Source organism: Drosophila suzukii, chromosome X (assembly GCF_043229965.1).
Source record: "Drosophila suzukii chromosome X, CBGP_Dsuzu_IsoJpt1.0, whole genome shotgun sequence".
NCBI lineage: Eukaryota > Metazoa > Arthropoda > Insecta > Diptera > Drosophilidae > Drosophila > Drosophila suzukii.
In genome coordinates, this window is record NC_092084.1 from 4097520 (window position 1) to 4117214 (window position 19695).

At 37.2% G+C, this 19695-nt stretch overlaps 3 protein-coding genes across 13 annotated transcripts in view; 2 read left to right on the forward strand and 1 right to left on the reverse strand.

The window, feature by feature from the left end:
• Nucleotides 1–2102, forward strand: part of mgl (low-density lipoprotein receptor-related protein megalin) — a 156617-nt gene extending 154515 nt beyond the window's left edge. For all 5 annotated transcript variants that reach the window (XM_065867704.2, XM_036820933.3, XM_065867706.2 and 2 more), the window contains exon 15: nt 276–2102. In XM_065867704.2, the coding sequence (XP_065723776.2) occupies nt 276–496 (221 nt within the window). In that variant the 3' untranslated portion in view covers nt 497–2102. The remainder of the gene's footprint in view (nt 1–275) is intronic.
• On the reverse strand, nt 1763–4814 carry BCL7-like (chromatin remodeling complex subunit BCL7B-like protein). The gene is made up of 2 exons (XM_017081414.4): nt 4170–4814; nt 1763–3668 (listed from the first exon to the last, which is right to left on the reverse strand). The coding sequence occupies exons 1-2, from the start codon at nt 4513–4515 to the stop codon at nt 3550–3552; spliced, it is 465 nt and encodes a 154-aa protein (XP_016936903.2). The 5' UTR covers nt 4516–4814; the 3' UTR covers nt 1763–3549.
• A 571-nt stretch (nt 4815–5385) lies between these two features.
• The window catches only part of Zdhhc8 (zinc finger DHHC-type containing 8), a 37811-nt gene continuing 23501 nt past the window's right edge, over nt 5386–19695 (forward strand). For 5 of the 7 annotated variants that reach the window (XM_036820966.3, XM_065867775.2, XM_036820968.3 and 2 more), the window contains exons 1-2: nt 5386–5875; nt 6430–7217. In XM_036820966.3, the coding sequence (XP_036676861.2) occupies nt 7126–7217 (92 nt within the window). In that variant the 5' untranslated portion in view covers nt 5386–5875; nt 6430–7125. The remainder of the gene's footprint in view (nt 5876–6429; nt 7218–19695) is intronic. The other 2 variants (XM_065867777.2, XM_065867778.2) reach the window with 1 other exon arrangement.

The following is a 19695-nucleotide window of genomic DNA, read 5'->3' on the forward strand; positions in this document are numbered from 1 at the left end:
AGACAAAAATACCATTATTTTTTGCAGTTTCTCAGTCGTAAAGCATGTAACAGTTTTCGGCCCTTTAGGTATATATATTCTTCATCAGGATCATTAGCCACCAAGTCGGGTAACTATAAGATGTAGATTCTAGAGATTCTTGCGGAGCGCAAGGTCGACGACTATACCGTTCTTCATTGTTTAATTTTATTATCCTATACGCTAAAACCTAATACCAAATAAAATTTTAAATATATGAATGGTCGCTAATCCAGGATTTTTTCCCTTCTCCCCAGGCATCTACGATGTGCCGGGCGAGCCGTCGGCCAAGGGCAAGTCCATGGGCCACCATGCGGGCGGCTCCTTCACGGAGCCCGCCTCGGCGATCATCGCGCCCAGCAGCATCACGCACAAGGCGTCGCCGCAGCTGCAGCTGCGCACCAGGGAGCTGGACCCCTCGGCGGACACCGGCAAGGACACCCAGTTCCTGGTGGAGGAGGACAAGTCCGAGTGCTGATATCAAGCCCGTCAATCGGCTGCCGTTGCGATGGCCAGCTGTCGCCAGCAGCGCCGACAGCATCGTCCGGAGAACAGCTACCCGCTGCAAACATAACACAGACTGGTCATGGAGAGGAAGGAGCAGCAGCAGGAGCAACATCATCTGCAGGGCCAGGGACGCTCTAGTAGTAAACATCACAAATCCTGGCAGGTAGCCACCGCTGGCAAGGTCACCACCAAGGTCTAGCCTTGACCCGAAACGAAGAAACCACACACCACCAACCACAGAGAGCAGCAGGATGATCAGGAGGATTAGGAGGAGCAGGTCCTCGGGGGCAGGGGACGGCAATAAACATATCCAAAAAAAACAGAAACATATGCAACCCCCCACAAGAAAAAAGAAAACCAACTAAAAAACTGTTGCAATTATTATTAAATAATTACTAAAAACAAAAACTATAAGTGTACACAAAACAAAAAACACTAAGAGCCACACACAGAAACTTTTGTAAAGCCAATTTTTGTAGCCTACTGTTTTTTTTTTTGTATTTTTGTGTGAAACTAATGTGTTTTTTTGCTAATCGAGATACTTTTGCGCAAAAGGAGAATTGTAAAAAGCAAGCAAAAACGATAAACGAAACAAAATTAAGGCAAAAAGTATATTTTTTTGAAAGCTAAATGACAATATTAACTATATATGTATGTAAATCGGAAAACAAAATATCTATATGTATACACAAGGCAATTAGGGGACAATTCCCAGCTAGGATTTCTATATATTTTTCTAAAAAAACGTAACAAACAAAAAAAAGCGAGCTAAAAACTATACAACAAATGATATATATACTATATATATGTGTGAAACTAAATGTAACAAGCGAAAGAGAACACTTTTGTGCTAAAAACCAGGATAGAAATCAAGCATTCCCCACACATGCATACATATGTATATCTACTTATGATAATTATAATTTAATTATTTATTCAAACACACACAGACAGGACACAGGAAAGTGCTAATGATCCACAATCCGGAATCCATGATAATAGGGGCTTTTCGAGATTCAAAATATTCGCAATACATTCCAAAAATTAAAAAACGTGCAATCCCCTCCCCCGCCAACACTGTGCAACAAAGAAAAGCGAAGCTTTTCCTTTCTACCTTTATATTTTGGTTCTCGCGCAAGCCAATCTGCTTTTCTATTTTTTTTTTCGTTTTGTGTGTGTAGTTGAAACTTGTCGCGCGTGTTTTTTACACATCAATATATATATATAAATATATAAATATTTTATTTTTTAATTATATCATCGATTTATGAATTGTATTATGATTTATGATTTATCTTTCTCGTCGAAAGTCGAAATGTGTGTGCATTTTTTTCATTTTCGTTCTCTGTGCAAAATCTGTGCTTCCCTTCATTTAAGCGTGTTTTTAGCATAAATTTTAGTGAAAGATGAAAGAAACTAAAGCTGTATACGCCAATCGGGCCATATACAACGCTATATGTGAAGTTAATTGTATATTTAATGTCAAGCTACATAATGGATAACGAAAAACAAAACCAGAACATAATAAGAGTAAAACTACGAATGAAATGAAAAAAACTATTTGTTGAAAGAATAAACCTTTTTTTTATTATTATACATACGGGGGGAAAATTGTAAGATGAAGAAAACTAAAACATTCAATAAAGAAAAATCATAAAAAATGTAAAAACACAAAGCGCACTTCGGTGGACATTTATAAGTGTCAGATCTCTATTGGTAAGTATAGATACAAGGAAGGGTCTTATTGGTTATATTTTTAAATTCGCTTAATCTTTAGTTCATTTCCGCAATTTTTCATTTTTCAAAATGAGCCAGCAAGTGACGCTATCTTGACAAATTTGCATTTTTCAAAATGAGCCAGAAAGTGACGCTATCTTGATTATTGTTGTTGTTGTTGTTTATTTTCCTAACTGTAAATTTTCAAAATGAGCCAGAAAGTGGCGTTATCTTGACTCTGCTCAGTTATATGCTTTTGGAAATGAGCCAGATGGTGACGCTATCTTGACAACTCTTTACAATTTTACACTGAAAAAAAGTATTTCTAAAACTATAAAACACCAAGTAAAAAACCAAGATAAACTTTTTGTTGAAAGAATAAACTCTTTTTTATTATTATACATACGGGGGGAAAATCGTAAAATAAAGAAAATTAAAACATTCAATGAAGGAAAATCATGAAAAATGTATAAACACAAAGTGAAACTTCAGGTGACATTCATCATGTTCTTCGTGGCCAGCCGGCAGTTAGTATCATATTTCTATTGGTAGGTGTACAAATATACTATAAAGAGGTTTACTGGTTAGGTTTTCGATTTCGCATTATCTTTGTGCATCTATATCTAGCGAGGGTTCGTTTTTATTTTAAATTTCATCTGGATTTGATAAATCTTTTCGCAACCTGGAATCTACAACTATTCGCTTTTAAACGTTTCGATTCAAAGTCGGTTGCATTCACTGAATGCGTAGAAAAACGCTTAAAATCGACATGGTAAATCTGGTTGTGGATAAGTACAATACAAATCGTTTTCGAGCCAATTTCGTGAAAAAATGTATTCTTATGTTAGCACACCTATTTAGTCACTACTTTACGTCAAATCGAATAGAAATTGCAAGTAAAAAAGCTTTACATGATTTACAACATTCAGAGTGGCTGCTCCTACTTAACCCTCTCTTACATTATTACATATCCTTTCTAGGATCGTTTGCAATCGATTCGCGCGGTGTTCTAATAAATTAGTTGTTACATTTGAGCTTAACGCTATGGACCTATCGACCTGCAGCTGACCCCGCCACGATGATGATTGAATGAGGCTTCAGGCGGAGGCAACTACCGGTCGTAAACAGTTAGAGTAGGAGAATTGCTTAAGTCTTGGGCTGAGGCAGATACTCTCGTCATCATCTTGGCGATTTCGATTTCGATCGCGACATCGATCTCCGTCGGTGCTGTCGGTGCTAATCTAACTTAACTAGGGCTCTTAGTTAGTTGCTGCTGCTGCTGTTGGCGCTGTGGCTGCGAATGTTTGGCTAGTCGCTTGTCTTCAGGCGCTTCACGGGCCCATCGCTGCCCTGCGAGTTCGAGTCCTCGGAGAAGGGCATACTCGACACGAAGTCGGCGCCCTGGCTGTCGGACACGACGGAGAAACCTGCGAAAAGACTGATGTTAGCATGGCTCTGATGGCTAAGGTCGTGAAAATCAACATGAATTAGACAGAGTAAACAAGATGAAATAAGACTGAACACAAAAACTACGTGTTTTTATGCCTAAAACTAAGGAGCCTAAACTACATTTATAATGTGATGACTAAACGACGGTTTATACATTTCTCTTCCCCCTATTCCTAGAGATATTGGATACTGATTAGCATTAACCATAAACGTTTAAAACAATAACTGGGTTAAATAGTTTAAATAAAATTGTATAAAGAACCGTATCCAATTCGTAGTAAAATGAGTGCACTTTGGTGAACCCAAAAGGTTTGTTACATACTACGAAGGGAGTTCTAGCCTGTAAAGTGCTTGTTTTAAGGCCTAAAACTAAATGGTTTCGACCAAATCTTTGATTGTCAGATCATTTTGCTAACAGTAATGACAATGTCTTAATATCTTTTGGGAAAGGTGCGCCAGCCTATGTAATAAATGCTCACAGGTGTTGGAGTCCTCGGCGGTGAGTCCCTGGTAGCTGGGCGTGATCTGAGGCGGCGTGGGCGTGCCCTTCTGCGAGTTCTCCTTGTCGCTCTTGCTGCCGCTGACGGGCGCCACTCCTGAGCCGGTGGGCGGTCGCCGGGCAGCGGTCGATCCCGGCGAGGCCTCCAGCTTGGACTTCTTCTCGCTGGCGGAGGCGATGGGCACCCATTTGTAGATCTTCATGGTGGTGTCGCTGATGGTCACCCACTTCTTCTCCCAGTGGCGCACCTTGTCCACCGCCTGCATCACGCGCTTGATGTCATCCTTGGCCCGGCTGCGGGTTTCCGCCCGCACGCTGCGCGACATGTCCGTAGTTCGATGGGGCTGGCGCTGGCCTTTCCCGCTTTCCTCGCTTTTCCTTTGCCCAAGTCGGCGTCTCGCGAAAAGCCGCTAAGTGTTTTCCGCGACTTCCGGCTGATTTACACTGGCGCCCTTGTTTCCGGGCCTTTGGGGTGGTGCCTAATACTGCTGTCTGCGGTTTCGGTGGTCTTCCAGCCCTTTGGTCAACAAGTATTGGTGATTATATGCCAAATTCGCAAAAGATTATTATTACAACAAAATAAAATGCAATCGATATTTGGAGGCGTGATGTTAGTGGTGGCGGAAAATCGATGTTTCTTAAGCATTATCATAAAACATCGATACTCGCTTACAATATCGATATATTTATCCTTCGCACATCCATTCACGTTTCAGTCGCCGTTCTTCCACCACTAATTTAAATTTAAATCTTTACAGTCTGTCTCTCCTTTTAACAGAAATGTTAAGAAACAAAAAAAAAAATGATCGAAATACACTTATGTAGATTAGGAGGATTTGTGTATTTTTAGCTAAGAACCACGAAGAACATTTAGCTAAACATGGCTTAGAATAATTGCTATAGTGCGACAGCTCTTCTATTTTTGAAAGTTGTATTGTATTTTTCTTTATTGCATGCTTGAAAACATATTAAAAATTCATGAAATAGTTATGTCGCATTCTAATTTCTTAGAAAATTCAAAATAACTATCGAAATATCGCTTCAATTTTGCTATCATTTCTGTTAACAGATGTTAGTGATGTGGCTCAAACATCGATGACCGGCACGGAATACCGATGTTTTCCGATACCCAAGACCATCGATATCTCCTCCGATGTTTAAACGGAAGCATCGATGTTCCCATCGACGATCTCCCACCTCTAGTCTGCGACCGACCCGACAAAATTATGCGTACGCTCCGCTTTTTTTTTATTTATTTTTTCGTAATCCGAACGCCCTGCCGCCCATTGAAATGAAATGAAAAATCGCACAAGACCGGAAAAGTGCCAAGTTAAATGTTCGCAGTGTGCTGTGCGTGCGAATGGGAGCGATAATTAAAAAATGAAATCGCAGGCGACGCCGAAATAAAAAACAAAAAAACGTTGCAGCAACAACGTGCGTGCGTGTGTGCGAGTGTGTGTGTGTGAGTGTTGGTATATGTGAAGAGCCAGGAGAGCGAGTGAGAGGGCAATAGGAGGCAGAAGAGGAAGAAGCAGTGGAAAAGAGAACGAAGAAAGGTGGGGAAAACGAAAAGGCGAACGAAAAACGCACACGAAAATGAAAACTGTTGTATGAAAAAGCAGGGAAAGTCAACGATCTTTTTCGCCAAATGTACCTTTTTGGCTGGATATCAATATCACAAAATGTGTGCGTAAGCTAATACCGATACTAACACTAATACTAACAGCCAGATCGAGAGGATTTTTGCGAAAAACTGAAAACAAGAATCGCTCTCCTTTCCGAGAGAGAGAGAGAGAAAAAGGAGAGAGAAACGCAAACAAATTGGAATAAATTATAGAATTTAAAACAAAGTAAACAACTCAAATGGCAGGAATTTAAAGACAAAGTAAACAACGCAAGGGAATGGTATAAAATGTTCCGAAATTTTGAATTATTTTATTCAAAGTGATGGGCTATAAAATTAGTAAAAAAAAAAACATAGATTGATCAGGGAACATTTGTTTTAGTACGTTTCGTTTTAATTTTCGTTTTTAATTTCTGAAGTCTTTAAAAAATAGTACAATATTATAATACAATAGCTTTCTATAGTAAGGACATGTTTTAAAATGGGAAAGTACGTTTTTTAGTATATATAGGCCTCTATCTGTTCTAATTCGTTGTGAAAAATCTCATTTTCTAAATTCTAATTGATCGAAATATGGGCGAGATAAATTAAATTAAATTGGTATGATTTCTTTCAGGTAATTTCTTTTATGAAATGCGAGTGTGCCTGCATGTTTTCATCAAATCGAAAATGTGACAGTTAATCTATTTTTTTTGAGTGCAAATCAAGTGATGATTCTTTTAATGTGTGCCTAAGCTGGTTAATTAAATTTTACTTTTGAAAATCCGAAAATAGCAGCCGCTTCAAAAGCCAGAACTTTGAAAAGTCGAAGCTGAATTTTCCCCGATTTTCCCGATTTTCCGTTTCCCGCGAATCTGCAAGCCGCGCTGCCGGCGTCGCTGCCGCTGCCGACGTCGCCGATCCCGTTTCACGCGTCGCCGCTTCGTCTCGCCGTCTCGCTCGTTGCCCCCAACCCGCCACCCCCTCTCTCTCTGCCCCGCCCCCTCCTCCCCGCTAAACACAAAAAAAACACACAGAGAGGGAGAGAGAGAGAAAGCCAAGCCAAGCCAGGCCAAGAAACGTCATCAAGCGGCAACAACAACAAAAACATCAGCGGCGGCAACAACAGCACCAACAACAACAACAACCAAACGCATTTCATTGCCAAGAGGAAAAACGGTCAACGACATTGCAACAACAAGAGGAGAAACAGCATTGCAACATTATTGGCCAAGAGCAACAACAACAAAACAGCAATAAACGAGAGACTGCAACAACATCAACATCAACAACTGTAACAACAACAACAACAAGCGTACCAACAAATAGGAAAATGCCCAAATGCGATGTGAAAACGCGCTACATTCCTGCGACTTTCGCCTGGATGGTACTGCTTTTGACCACATGTCTCTTCTTCTTCTATCCGTAAGTTGACTTTCACCCCAAATCAATTTAAAATAATTGAGAAGCATTTTGAACATGATCATAGACTATCTAAATACACCATCTATAAATTTCTATATCATTTTGCTAGGTCTTATATATTTTAAGTACAGTTGTGCTCAGAAAAATTAGAGTGGAGCCAAGTAAATTGTTTAAAAACAAGATATGTACCTTAAAAATAACGTGTTGCGCTATAATTTGGATTGTATTTCAAAATATCCAGGGACCGTAATTAATCAATAATGGTAATTCTTATTTTATCGCCTACTAAAATTTTATTGTATTTTTTAGTTGTTTTATTTATAAATGTGTCACGTTGTAGTTTTTTTTAATAATAAAACCCACAAATATCAGGATGTCGGAAAGATTTCCAAAAATCCCTAAACGTTTGGTTTGAAAATCAACCAATAAATCCATCGATGTCACAGAATTTATAGTTTTGTGTGTGTTTCGGGGTAAATTTGATCTAAGTTTAGAAGATTTACTGATTTGCTTTTAGGGAAACACCCAGTTCTTGGTTCTAATTCCTGATAATAATTTTTTTCGGTCTTAAATATAACATAGTACTTGGGATTAGAGCTTGAATTCGGTTGAGGATTTTTTATTAATCAACAGACAAGTTTCTAGTTTTGAAACAAATATCCTTATGTTGAATTTCAAAAATCCCCATGGGTTCTTGGTTCTTTGACACCCTTGAAAATGATATTCAGAACCTGAAAATTGCATAGTAGTTGGGAGTGGATCTTGAATTGCATTTAGTATTTTTATTATTCAAGAGACAAGTTTCTAGTTTTCAGAAGAATACCCGTCAGTTTGAATTAATCCCTTTTTATTATTCAAGAGACAAACTGTCACTTTGAATTTCAAAAATCCCCAATCCTCCATTGTTATAGATTCTATAATATAGAACTGCAGAACTAGAGCAATCTGTAAGTGGAACTACTTGCATGTGTAGTTTGTAGTTTGTGTTGAGTTCGCGAGAAGTTCATGAATATTGGATGGGCCTAAGGCAATATTTACTGTAGCCCCAAACGCGCACTTTCGGAGTGGAGTAGTGTAATCCAAGACGACCCTTCGGCCTTCGTCTGCCGCCCACTCGCCCACTCCCCCACTTTGCCACCCACCACCCACATCTTTTGTAGTTTGTAGTTTCGTTGCTGGCACTTTATTTATTTTGCTCGCATTTTCGTGGATTATAACGACGGGCCGTAATGCATTATTATATGTGGGACAGCAGCTCGTTTTTATCCAGTCTGGCCCCCATTTCCCCCTCGATTTTCCTTGTCTTAGTCATCTTTCAGTCGCCATTTTCCCGCCCGCATCCCCCTTTTTGGCACTCAATTTGCAGTTGCTCTGTTCGGTTTTTTCATTCTTTTCCCATTTTTTTCCGCAAATTGTTTTCATGTATTTTGGTCGTAAAAAGAATTTTAGTTTTCAAAATGCCGGGGGAGAAATGTATCGAGAAAATCGTCTGTGCCATGAATAATTACAGACAAATATAATTGGTTCTTTACGATAGCCATAAAATGTAGATTGATAATATTATTTGGATGTTGATTTATAATTTTTTAGATTTTAGATAGTAAAACAGAAATTATTAGTAAATTTCTTAATTCATTTTCTGCTTTATAAGAGCAAAAGCTAAGTTGTTCATTAATTTTAAAGTGAGTTATTTGACAGACAGCCAGCCACATCGTGATATCTCACATGGTATAAACACTTTTGATTTTTTTTGGAGGCGACGAGAAGGCCAAGGGAGCAACAAATTTGCATAGCATGTGCACAATTAGCACATGAAACGAAACCAAAATAGCAATTAAGCAGTCAGTTTCAGACCCCCGAACACCTTCTCTGTGTCTGCCCAAATCCCCCCCTCCCACTCTAAACCGAACAATTTTCCCCAGATTTTCCTCTCGATTTTCCAGTTGCGTCCGTTTAATGACGAATTCTTGTGGTCAATTGCAGCTGCAATTGCCACGCTTGACATTTGCTCGTTTTTCATTAAATCCGAACCATTTTTCGAGCATTGTCAGATGGACTTTTAGGTTCTCATCTATCTTCACCTATTGTAAGTTCGAGTCCTTACCTCATTTTCCAGCACACGGAAAGAAATGCAATCGATTCCCTTGATTGTTCTTAAGATTCTACAATTTTCATATGATATGATATGATTTTTTGAACTAAGCATAAGATATAGTAATAAAATCTCTAGTCAAACAGGTATAATATTTTAATGTTACATGTAGAGCTATGATGTGAAATATATTTAGCTTTTGAACGGAACAGATGATGTAATATCTAGGAAATATTATAAAAAATCTACAATTAATTAGGTTTATTATAAAAATATTACACGAGGTGTAATGCATTGAATCATATTCACTTATAAAACAGACCATACGATATAATATCTAAGAAATATATTTATTTTTTAATATAATTCGTATATTATTTTAGTATTAGAAGTGTTGTGAATTGAGACCTTTTCAGTTCTTAAACAGAACAAAAGATATAATATCCGAGAAAAATTATACGAATCTCCAATATTATTTCAGTACTATGTTTAGTTTTTCTCACTGTGCACTTTTCCTGTGCCTTTGTTCTTGTTGTGTCTTTTTCGGGTTTCCCTTTGTTACAGTTATCTATGCTGGTGCTGACTGGCTCTTTGTTTTAGTCTGGTGAGTAATTCACAGTCACAGGAGAAGGGCCACGCCCCTTGGCGCCCTTTTCCCCACACTTTTCCATTTCCACTTCCATGCCCATTTTCACTTGACTGTTGCGGCGACACTTGAGTTTTGCACTCCCCCCGGTTGCCTAGTTTGGGAATTTGTTTATTTAATTATGCCCTCCCTTTGTGCTTTGTTGTTATCTGGAGTTTTGGGCACGCGGCAGGCGTATTAAATATCGCCTAGGTTCAAAAACCAGCTTAGACCAGCCCCAGCACACTGAGAAAAATGGTGGGGCGGTGCAACAGATGGTGGGAATATGTAATGAAGCGAATCGAATGTGTTCCTTTGTTTCATTTATTTTATTTACATTTTTATGATGCTAGTACTCTTTAAAAAAAGGCTAAATATAATGCAATCTTTTTACAAATATTATAAAATAGCTATAATTATCAAATATTTATATATATCTATTACATTTTTTCTAGTAGCCCTAATCCCCGTCAGTTTGGATGAACTATAGCTTATCATTTCCGCAGTGTACTTGTATAGTTTTCAGCTTTTGTTTGATTAGCCAGCAACGTCATCTGATATGGGGAGTGGTGTAGGAAACTCGGATAAGAAGGTTCGTTCGGGTCGGTTTGGCAAAAGTCCAATTACGGAATATATTTCATTATGGCTAGTTTTTCCCATTTCGCCTGCCCTCGCTTTTTATATACGTATACCCACCATTTTTATGTATTTTATTTTCCCACTCAATGCCACAGGTTGCCTTTGTTACTATCACCGAAAAAAATACAAAACTACGCTTGACAAAACAAACCGAATCGGGGAATAAAAAGAAAATTAAGTAAAACATGGCGGGGCACAAAAATACAAAAAAAAAAAACCGAGAACAAAACTGTTGCTACATAACAACCAAAAAAAAAAAACCGGAAAAAGGAAAGCAACAACGATAAAAACTACGGCAACACAAATGCGTCACAACAACAGAGTGGACAATAGTTTTAGCCACCCACGCAACCCCACTGGCAGCCCAGAACCACCCACCACCCACCTACACGCCCAGCACCACCCAACCACCACCCCTCATTGAAATTCTAGAAGCCGCACCACTCAGAGTGATGATTATTCCTCGCTGTTTCGCTTTTTCTGTTTGCGTTTGCGTTTGTTTTTGTCGTCAAGTTTTCAAGCCCCTATGCTCCCATATCATCCACCCATCGTACCACCCATACCACCTATACCATCCACCCAATCCACCCGTTTCACACATGGAACAATAGGATTTGTTGGATTTTTAACACCAATTATGTTTATATAAATTCATGAGATAAACAAATATGCCTCTTTTGATTGTGATTTCAAAGTGGCATTCCTCCAAGAAATTCGTATTTTATTCTCCAAACTTATTGTCCATCTCAAGGTTCTCGAAATAATATTATAATATCTCTAAGATCTCTGAAGAAAAGATTATTTTATTCTCTAAATTTATCACCCATTTCAAAGTTCCTGAAAAAAATTGTACTACTTTCTTCTGATTTCAAAGTGGCATACCTCTAAACAATTCTTATTTTGTTCTCTAAATTATCGTTCTTTTCAAAGTTTTTGAAAGAGTGTTTTTTTATTTTCTAAATAATCTTAAAAGAAGCGAATAATTTTAAAGCATGTAACTTTGCCTAATAAATCAAACAAGAAACTTACTAACTTCCCTAGCCATAGATTTGCCAAGTGCTAAACGATAAAGAAGAAGCTAGATAATTATAGGAAAATGTCTGAAAAAATCCCGGGAAAGGGGCTGTCTTCGCCAAGTGAAAGTGACTTTATGTACACAATTTTCAAGTAATTAAATTTCCGTTTTGTTGCTCTGACAACTTTCATCAAAAGAAAATTTAGCAGGTGGCGGAAAATGCGAGAAAAGTGGAATAAAGGGGTGGAAAGCGGAAAGTAGAGAGGTTGAAACGGACGCAGAGGAGATAAACTCAGTTTAGTCTTTCACAGAATATGTATTTGAATAAAAAATATATAGCCACAGGACAGAGATAAGTGGAGAATGAGAATGAATGCTGTCCAAAGAACCGCTTTCGGTCAGTAAAGTTAAGCTTAGCAAGGCCTCTGGAAAACCCCACCACTCGACCCAATTAAATGTTGTTTGTAATTTGTGTTAAAAGCATTTCAAGGACTACATTTACTTTTTTTCTTGCCCAAGTTTGCTTACTTGTAGAGCTAGAGCAGAGCTCTCCCGCACACATTTTTTCTACTCGGTCCCAGCGGTCGCCGGGTTTGATTTTCTTCATTCATTTTACTTATTGCTTATTACTGTCACCTACACTGCGCATCAAGAACTTTGTCACACGAAAAACGTAAGATCCATGGATACTAGAGTTCGTAAAACGATTGATAGCACGATCGATACTATCGACAGCTTGCAATCTTAGGAAACATCGATGTTTTGGGCCCGTTATCGATAATAACACCTAGTAAAATAATGAAATTTTACACGTATTTTTTGGTGTTTTTGCGGAACTTAGATCAAGATTTCTATTAGTGTTATTTTTTTAAATTTGTCGTTCATTTTTTGAAGTTCGATAATATTTATCGATAGCAAGCTCCAAATAAATCCCCAAAATGTCTACACTTTTAAGGTAGAAAAAATACTAAAGTACAAATTCACTAGTATAGTATTTTACCAGAAAATGTTTTCGTTTGTTTCCCAGTGTACTTGGGCCATTTTCCTTAGATTCCATCTATTTTTTCACTCAAATCCACTTGAGATATTCATTTGGTATTGCTTCTATTTTCTCCTTGTGGGATTCTCGGCCCCCTTTCTACACCACCTCCTCCAAAAAAAAGAACCGTCGAGCACCCACCACTCATTTCGGATTTTCTGTGTATTTGTCCACTAATTATAATAAACAAAGTCGCCAGCAATTAGACGACACTTGTGATGAGGAAAACTGGTGAAGAGGGAGGTATACGGATAAATTGATAATACGTTGATTTGGATTAAATATAGAAATGAATAATATTGCAAACAAGCAATAATTATTTCACAAAAATACTTTTCAGGGTTCTAATATTTTTTTTTTTTAAATCATACTAAAAAATGCTGTTTCGTATGTAAGCGGAGGGATCAAAATTAAGGAAGGGGAATATTAAAAGGCAGGAAAGTTATGCGACAGCAGGTGGTTCAAAGCATTTTACTGGGAACCCCGGCAAATGCCTCTTTCTTTGGATCGTTTAATTTTATGTTAATCATGTTCCATGAACAAAAACCATTTCGCACGCTAGTGTGTGTGTGTGTTTTTAGACAGGTCGTGACCTGTGTCAGCCACGCCCACACAGACCGGCCCGCCCACTCTTTGCCTTTGATGCTGAACAAACGGCCTTGGCTTCTTTGATTTTCCCTACCCGCTTCCCGCATGTTTGAAGGCCTTTCAGCATTTTCCATGAGCGTTTTCTAATTGAATCGAATTTGTGGCAACCACGCGATATAAATTATACATAAATACCAACTTGATTGCAGCTGTGCAGCACCTGAGCAACACCCACTCGTGTTTTACACAGCTTTACATCTGCACATGGAGAAAACGTAACTCACTTTTTATACCTTATTTTATTAAACTAAAAATATTAAGCTGAAGCACAAAGGTTTAAGACCGACTGCTTTGGGCAGCTTCCAACGTAGGCTAACGATCCCCATCATTTTTAGGGAAATTTATTTTTTGACCAACTTACGCATTTATCATAAGGGGTAACATCGTCTACTTTTGCGAAAATCGGTCAAAAATTAAAGTTTCCGGATTCGATTGCCAATCGATTGGGAATTTAATTACGAGCTCAACGAGGTATGACATTCCCAATTCCCACTTTATTTCGCAAAATGATTGCCAAAAAACCTAGTTTGTGTGGGTCAAAAAATAGGTAAAAGGATTTTTGACCAAAATACCATAATTTTTTGAGGTTTTTCAGTCGTAAGTTGGTCAAATCGAGACGCACAGCTTAAAGACAAACTGTTTTGAGCAGCTAACAACCTAGGCTTCCGATTCCCCATCACATTCCGGGAAATTTATTTTTTGACCAAATTTCACATTTTTCATTTCGTCTATTTTTGCGAAAACCGGTCAAAAATTAACTGTTTTGAGCAGCTAACAACCTAGGCTTCCGACCAGCATCACATTCCGGGAAATTTATTTTTTGACTAAATTTCACATTTTTCATAAGGGGTAACATCGTCTATTTTTGCGAAAATCGGTCAAAAATTAAAGTTTCCGGATTTGATTGTCAATCGATTGGAAATTTAATTACGAGCTCAACGAGGTATGGCATTCTTTATTCCGAACTTAATTCACAAAATTATTGCCAAAATACCTTGGTTTTTCGGGTCGAAAAATGGGTAAAAGGATTTCAGACAAAAATAGCCCTATTTTTATTTGGGTTTTCAATCGAAACTTGGTCAAAACGAGGCGCACAGCTGAAAGACCGACTGTTTTGAGCAGCTAACAACCTGGGCTTCCGATTCCCATAACTTTTCCGGAAATCAATTTTTTTAATAAATTTCACATTTTTTATAAGGGGTAACATCGTCTATTTTTGCGAAAATCGGTCAAAAATTAAAGTTGCCTGGTTTGAATACCAATCGATTGAGAATTTATTTGCGAGCTCAACGAGGTATGGCATTCCATATTCCAACTTTATTTCGCAAAATGATTTCCAAAATTTTCTTGGTTTTTTGGATCGAAAAATGGGTGTAAGGATTTCTGACAAAAATCTTGGTGTATGGTATCTTGGTGAAAACGAGGCGCAGAGCTGAAAGACGGACTGTTTTGAGCAGACGGACTGTTTAACAACCTAGGCTTTCGATTCCTATAACTTTTCCGGAAATCAATTTTTTGACCAATTTTTCAATTTTTATAAAGTTTCCTGGTTTGAATGCCAATCGATTGTGAATTTAATTACGAGCTCAACGAGGAATGACACTCCCTATTCCGACCTTATTTCGCAAAACAATTTCCAAAACATTTTGGAAAACTAATTTTTTTTTAACATTTCATTTATTATGGTGAAGTATTTTTCCCCACTTCTCTCTGTGCAATTTTTCACATTTTGTCTTTTAACCTTCGCAACTGCCCACAACAGCAACAATACGTGCTATAAATACCCCAGTACTACCAGTTCCATAACATATATTCAATAGCCTTGATGTGTTTTCAAACGCACACTCCAATTAATATGTGCAGTTCCATGTTTATAATCACTTTGAGGGATAATGTGTTTACCTTTGACATATAATCGGCCCGATTCTAATGCAATTACCAGCCAGTTGCATTTTATGTGCTTAGACTTAGGGCATAAACGCATTAAAATAGTTTGTAAATCACTTCTATAAGTTAATTTGCGGATGTCCGTTTGAGTATTTAGGAAGTTTTGTAAACATTCTTGCCGGCCGAAAACACGTTTAATTAAGTTAGAACAAATTAAATTAGTTTAGATATGTGAAAGTTGATGCCAAGAAGAACATAATTTGATTTCAGTTTATTAAAATGAATATTTCACTCATAAAATAATTTGAGATTCTTAAATACTTCAGTAATGTGCTCATTTCTCAATCTCTAATGTTTTCCCCAAAAAATTCCACTGGATTAATCATAACGTTCTGCTTAACAGCAACAGAAATTTGATGAAAACTGATGACAAATAAAAGTCACTGCAACTTGAGTTCCTGGAAACGATTGTCCACACATGACTGGATTATTTTCGTTTTTACTACTCTTTCAGTTTTCCCTTGTCTGCCGGACTCGAGTTACTTTTTGTTATGGCTTTGGCTCTGGGTTTTATTCACTATTTTATTTTTATTTTTTGTCTGTCCAACTTGTTAATGAAAATAAATTTCTGACGCCGTCGTCGCTCTGATAAATAATAATAACAATAATAACAATAGCACTTGCAGTTGTGTTGTTGATAATATCCGCCGGCCATTGCCATAAAAAAGCAATGTGCAAAAAAGCAGCCGTGGCAAGAAAAATACTACAGGGAAAAGCAAAACTAAGCACAAACAAATGTCAGAAGCAGGCAAAAAATAAAATAAAGTAAAATAAAATAAATAACGAAAAAACGAGCAAAACGAGCAAAACGGCCAAGAAGAAGCTGCCAAACTAGAAGAAAAAGCAAATTCAGCGAGGTGAGCTGAGCCGGGTGCCATTGCCACGCCTCCTTGAGCCACCAGCCGCCCACCGCCACCCACTTCCTGTTTTCCATTTTTTATGGCCAGTGGCGTGCCTAGATTTATGGCCTAGGGGGCTAAGCAAAATTAAATACTGCATCCTAACAAAACCAGGGATTAAACATTCAAATAGTATTTGAGTACACATAGTAACTTTTGATATTTCAAAACATATACAAATACAAATTAAATGCTACATCCTTACTAAATCAGGAACCAAACAGTATTTTAATATAGTATAGTATCAGTTTTTGGTATTTGAAAACATATAATAGTGTAAAATATAATACTGTATCCTAACAAAATCAGTGTTGATGGCTAAGAAAAATTAAATACTGCATCCTAGCAAAATCAGGGATTAAACATTCAAAAAGTATTTGAGTACAGTATAGTAAGATTTGGTATTTCAAATTAATATATGTATACAATAAAAATTAAATACTACATCCTTACAAAATCAGGAGCTAAACAGTATTTTAATAAAGTATAGTATCAGTTTTTGGTATTTGAAAACATATAATAATGTAAAATAAAATACTGCATCGTAACAAAATCAGTGTTGAAAAATATAAAAAGTTTTATATTATAGTATAGTATAATTGTTTGGTATTTAAAAACATATATTAATATACCATGAATATGAGTATTTATCTAGAATTTCAATGAAAATTCAATAAATAAATGTTCTGTATATACTGCAAAACATGTAGATATCAGAAATCCCCTTTGACTACGCAACTGACTCTTTGTAAGTATGGGTGTCATTTGAATGCTGCTTGAAATTTGCGTTGCTGTTGTTGTTATGCCATTTGGTTATTGCCACCATTGTTGTTGTGCCTGGCTATATTTCACCCTCAACTTAAGTCTGCAAAATGTTTAACTCGGCACCCGCAGAAACCCGTATAAGAAAGTTTAAGAAATAATTGGAAAACCCAGATAAAGTTTTCCAGGGGAAATTAACATTTTCTTAGGGACTTTAAACTTTGCACAATATAATCTGTATATATGTTTTTTATGTAGAGTTGAAGCTATAAAATGATAAAGCAGCATCATAAACTTGGTTACTTTAACTTATTATACAGTTTTATTCTTTGAGGTATACAAATAAGAAATTGATAGTGCTGTTATATCTCGCAGTGTATAGTTAAAGAGCTCAAGAAGAGGTAGTTTTCCGGCGTTTTCTTCTTTAAGGAAATCGATAAAATTCAATTGGCAACGTTGCTTTTAACAATTACTCATTGGCAATAATGCCTGCTGCTCTTAACCCTTTGTCGGCCAATGTCAATGACGCTAACCGTTCTGAGCCCCGTTTCCTCTGTTTTTCTGACTTTTGCCATGATTTATTCCCCATATATGTGTAGGCTTAACCGCATGAACTCTGTTTGTACGTTTCCCATTAAGTTCGATTTATTTTTCTCATGGCCAGACAACGGCGCAAACAGTCATACAAAAAAAGCGTTAATTTTTTATCACTTAACTGTTTATTGAACGGATTAAGTGGCAATCATGTTGACGGTTTTTTTTGTTTTCAGTCGAATAATTTCCTGTTGAATGCCTATTTCCGCTCCGATTCTCGCTCTTTATCTATTTATTCTCCCCTTTTTGCCACTCTTTTTTTAATTATTAATTAAAATTTTTAATTATGCACATTTTCACGCAAAGTTTAAGAAACTTTTGGCAAAGCGAATGGCGAGTACAAAAAGAGCTGGGGATGAAAAGTTCGGGGCTGGGAAAATGTCAACATGGAAATCAGGGGGAAACAAAGTGAAAATGTCGACATCGAAAGGGACAAGTATATTTTTAGTTGGCAAACAAACGCACAAAATTTGTTTGCCACTCACACACACTCACGCACATAACGTATACGTATGCACTCAAACATATTACGCATACGCCCTAGAGGCCATCCATCCAAATTTAATTTCATTCGGCCCCCCATAAATACGCACAAAATGCCCAAAAAAAAGATGGAAGCCAAAAAGAAAACATCCAAAAAATATATAAAAAAGAAAACCAGATTAAGGAAGCCAAAAAAGTTTGCTTTCATGAGCAGAATATTCCATTTTATGCCCGAAAATGTCGTTATGAAAGGGGGGGCACTCTACGGATATCCTCGTATCCTGATTTTATCAATCATTCGATTGGGAATTTACAATTTAACATTTCGCATTCGAACTCTGTCGTTTTAATTAGTGTTGGTATTGGGCGTAAAAGCGTGTAACTGGTTTAGCAAACGATTTCTAACCAGTAATAAAGATTGGCTATACAAAATGTGGCTGATAACTCAGCAAAGATAGCATTGCAAATATCAATGAATTCATTGAAAGTATAATATTTGCACTACTACAGAACTTTAGAATAAGCTCTCCCCCCTAAAACTTTTAACCAAAAGAAGAGAATGCTACAATAAATAAATGTAATATCTATAGATTACTTATAAATAGCGAAATGTGTTTCAGATTAATCAATTAAATTAAACTTTGTTTCTCAATTTGGCAAACTCATTTCATGATTTCCAATTTCATTGCCGTTTCATAAACAGACTTTGTAACAGACGCAGATGAACTTGCTCTGAAAATAAACAAACTTTGTAAGAAGCGCTAGAAACGCACACAAAAAATTGTGTTACGGAAGACCCCTTGTCATGCCAACTGTAGATATTTGCGTTTCCATCTGCCTAAAAAAATTGTTTAGCATTTTTTTTTTCATGACCTTGGCTAAACAACAAAAAATATAACATTTTTCAAACCAATTTTTGCCTAAAACGTCCATATTTTGGTTTGCCCATCGGGAAAATCAATTTTTTTTTGGCTTCCTCGCCTTTTTTGCCCAAGTTACATAAATTTTTGACAGGGCGCATGACAAACTGAAGGACTTGCCATAGACAGCTATTAAAAAAATAATAAAATGGGAGCTGGGAGCCGTCTCCGCCACTTTGCCTGATTATCCCGCTTTGGCCCCAATCTCCTGGTAACTCGAGACCCGCTTGCTCATCCTCCCCTGCGTTTTTACCCATTTTTCTAGACCAAAAAGTTGCCCCAACTTGTTATTACATTTCGTTTGTGCTTTTGTACTGTGTGGTTGGTTGGGTGTGAGTGTGTGTGTCTTGGGTGATTTTCCACCTCCCCACCCCCTATGAGAGTCAATTTTCCCAGCCCCATCCACACCTGTCGCTCCACACTCTCATTTATTTTTCTTCTTGATGATCCCCCAATAATTGCGTATAAAGGCGGCTAAAGAAGCAAAAACCGACTGAAAAAACAAACTGGCACATTTTTATTTTTACCTGTGGATAAATGATGTCCGACTGCTTAGAGTGGGCCAAATAATTCAAAGATATTCATCAAATGCGCCCTATGGGTTAACCAAAAAAGATGGTAATCAATTGCATTTTAAATGATAATTGGGATCACGAGGTATCGACTCAAAATACACAAGACCTATAGGGCAAAAAAAATGCTATTAAAATATTTCGGGATCCTTGAAAAATACAATGAAATTACTTTTTCTATAAGAAATTTCTTTTACTCAAGATATGTTTAAAATATAGCGTTCAAAATTGTTTGACCAATTT

What these genes read in the sequence shown, in the direction of transcription:
- BCL7-like (XM_017081414.4), bottom strand. Translation starts at nt 4,515, where the DNA reads ATGTCGCGCAGCGTGCGGGCGGAAACCCGCAGCCGGGCCAAGGATGAC. An exon ending in CGCCGAGGACTCCAACACCT is followed by an intron (nt 3,669 to 4,169) that starts GTGAGCATTTAT and finishes GTCTTTTCGCAG; the next exon opens with GTTTCTCCGTCGTGTCCGAC.